Source organism: Tupaia chinensis, unplaced genomic scaffold, assembly GCF_000334495.1.
Source record: "Tupaia chinensis unplaced genomic scaffold, TupChi_1.0 Scaffold000048_1, whole genome shotgun sequence".
NCBI classification, from domain to species: Eukaryota; Metazoa; Chordata; class Mammalia; order Scandentia; family Tupaiidae; genus Tupaia; species Tupaia belangeri.
In genome coordinates, this window is record NW_006159506.1 from 5,352,792 (window position 1) to 5,354,546 (window position 1,755).

Sequence of the window (1,755 nt, forward strand, 5' to 3'; positions counted from 1 at the left end):
CAAAATCTTTAAAAAAAAAAAAAAAAAAAAAAAAAAAAGGTCATCACCAAGCCCATCTCCCCTTTTAAAAACATCATGGGAACCAGCAGTTAGCGTAATGGCTATGTCGCTGGACTCCCACGTAGTCGACCGCGGTTCGTGTCCCAAACCCGGTGGCTTAAAAACTCACGCCTGGCACGTGTGCGTGCGTGCCCAAGATCCCGAGAGGAGAATGGAGGAGAAGGGACTGCGGCGTGACCATCCCCCCTGGGGGGTGATTTCTCGCTTTCTGTCTCTATGTCTCTCTCTGGCGAGCGAACGCGCCCTACAGTGAAAATCTCTCCAAAAAAACCCCAAAAAACATCATTACACAATCTCTCCAAAACAAACAAACAAAAAAAACATCATTACACCCCGGTGGTTATAAATGGGTCCCTAAATGCAGAGTAAACGGTAGGGAAGTTCTGATGGCAGGTCCTCCAGCTCTGGGGTTTACTTTCCAAACAGCGACAGTGTCCAAACAACGCTGGCCATTTGTGCGGTCTCCAAGGGCCGCGGTTGCTCCAGCTACGGCTGAACAACGTCAGAGGCACCCCAAGCGTTACTTGAGCCCAACTTCACCGGAAAAGCAGGTATGAAGCCGGCAAGAACGAGGAAGTAGAGAAAGGTACTGTGACTTCCTGGCACCTCATTTAGACAAGGGGGTCGGGAAGGGGGGTGGGGGGACAGAAGGAAGCCAGGCACCCTCTGGGCCGGAAGTCCTCGGCGCCTGCGACCCCAGGAACTGCGGAGACTCGGCCAGGAACAGGCGGAGCACCGACTGGAAGACTAGACTCGGGCCCGTTTCCCATCCGCAGAGTCGAAGCGCGCACCTGGAGCCCAAAAGGCCACCTCACCGGCGCCCGCTCCACGCCCCGGAGCAGACAGAGCATGCGCGAAAGGCGACGCGCGCTCGCCGGCGAGGGGGCGGGGTTTGCGCCTGCGCACGCGCACCGGGACACATAGGCGGAAGTGGCGTGGGGGCACCGGCGATGAGAGCACCTTCCGGGGAGGTGGCTGCTGAGGTGGAAAGTGCAGGAGTGGGAGAGAAGGACGAAGAGGAGGTGATGGCGACGGACCTGGGGAGGGGGAGACGCTCCGTCTGGCTGAGGCGCCACCCGGGCTGGGGTCACTGTTCCAGGTGACAAGCCAGCCCTGGGGTGGGTGTACTCCGGGCCTTTCCAGTGTTGGGGGCCCAGACCCCTGGACCCCCAGGGGAGCTTAGCGCTGCCCGTTTTCCTCATCTAGCGTTCGAAGAGCGACAACGTTGGGTTAGGAGTGGTGACTTCCTTTTTTAAGAACGGAAACCTGGCACGGTTTCCAGGGAGGAGCATCTGCCGCTGCTGGCCCGTTTCTGCCCTCGGGCTGGCGGCAACTCCCTCGGGCCGCTGTCTGTGGACTAGCAGGGAGAGCCATCTCCAGAGGTCTTTGGGCCCTTATCCCGGCCTCTGGAGAACTGTCAGTGACCCCTCAAGACCATTTGCCGTTAAAAACCACTTCTGGATTCTGTTAAATAAGGGCCCTCCATGGTCCTCTTGTTTTGCACAGGAAGGCCATCGGTTTTGCAGGGTTGTGTCTTAGAAACTTTCATTAGAATTCTGCAGGACTCTTCAGTCTCTGCATCTGATTTCTCTCCCTCATCTTTTAATTTTTCTTTCAAAGGAGTATTGAAGTAGAAGGTGAAATGATTTGATGTGCTTTCAGGTTTTTGTTGTTTTTTTTTTTTTTTTTTTTTTT

General features: G+C 55.4%; 1 protein-coding gene and 1 long non-coding RNA gene across 10 annotated transcripts in view; one reads left to right on the top strand and one right to left on the bottom strand.

Moving 5' to 3' along the window:
- The window catches only part of LOC102490090 (uncharacterized), a 158,570-nt gene extending 157,656 nt beyond the window's left edge, over positions 1-914 (bottom strand). Inside the window, exon 1 of the long non-coding RNA XR_003550667.1 lies at positions 852-914. This is a non-coding gene — a long non-coding RNA (uncharacterized LOC102490090). The remainder of the gene's footprint in view (positions 1-851) is intronic.
- SLC35B3 (solute carrier family 35 member B3) overlaps positions 560-1,755 on the top strand; it is a 48,023-nt gene continuing 46,827 nt past the window's right edge. For 3 of the 9 annotated variants that reach the window (XM_006141222.3, XM_006141215.3, XM_014591056.2), the window contains exon 1: positions 991-1,159. Coding sequence is in view for 2 of the 9 variants with exons in the window: in XM_014591052.2 (XP_014446538.1) it covers positions 1,011-1,082 (72 nt within the window). In the remaining 7 variants the exon portion in view is untranslated. Of the gene's footprint in view, positions 647-957; positions 1,160-1,755 lie in introns of those variants that run through there. The other 6 variants (XM_006141216.3, XM_006141218.3, XM_014591052.2 and 3 more) reach the window with 6 other exon arrangements.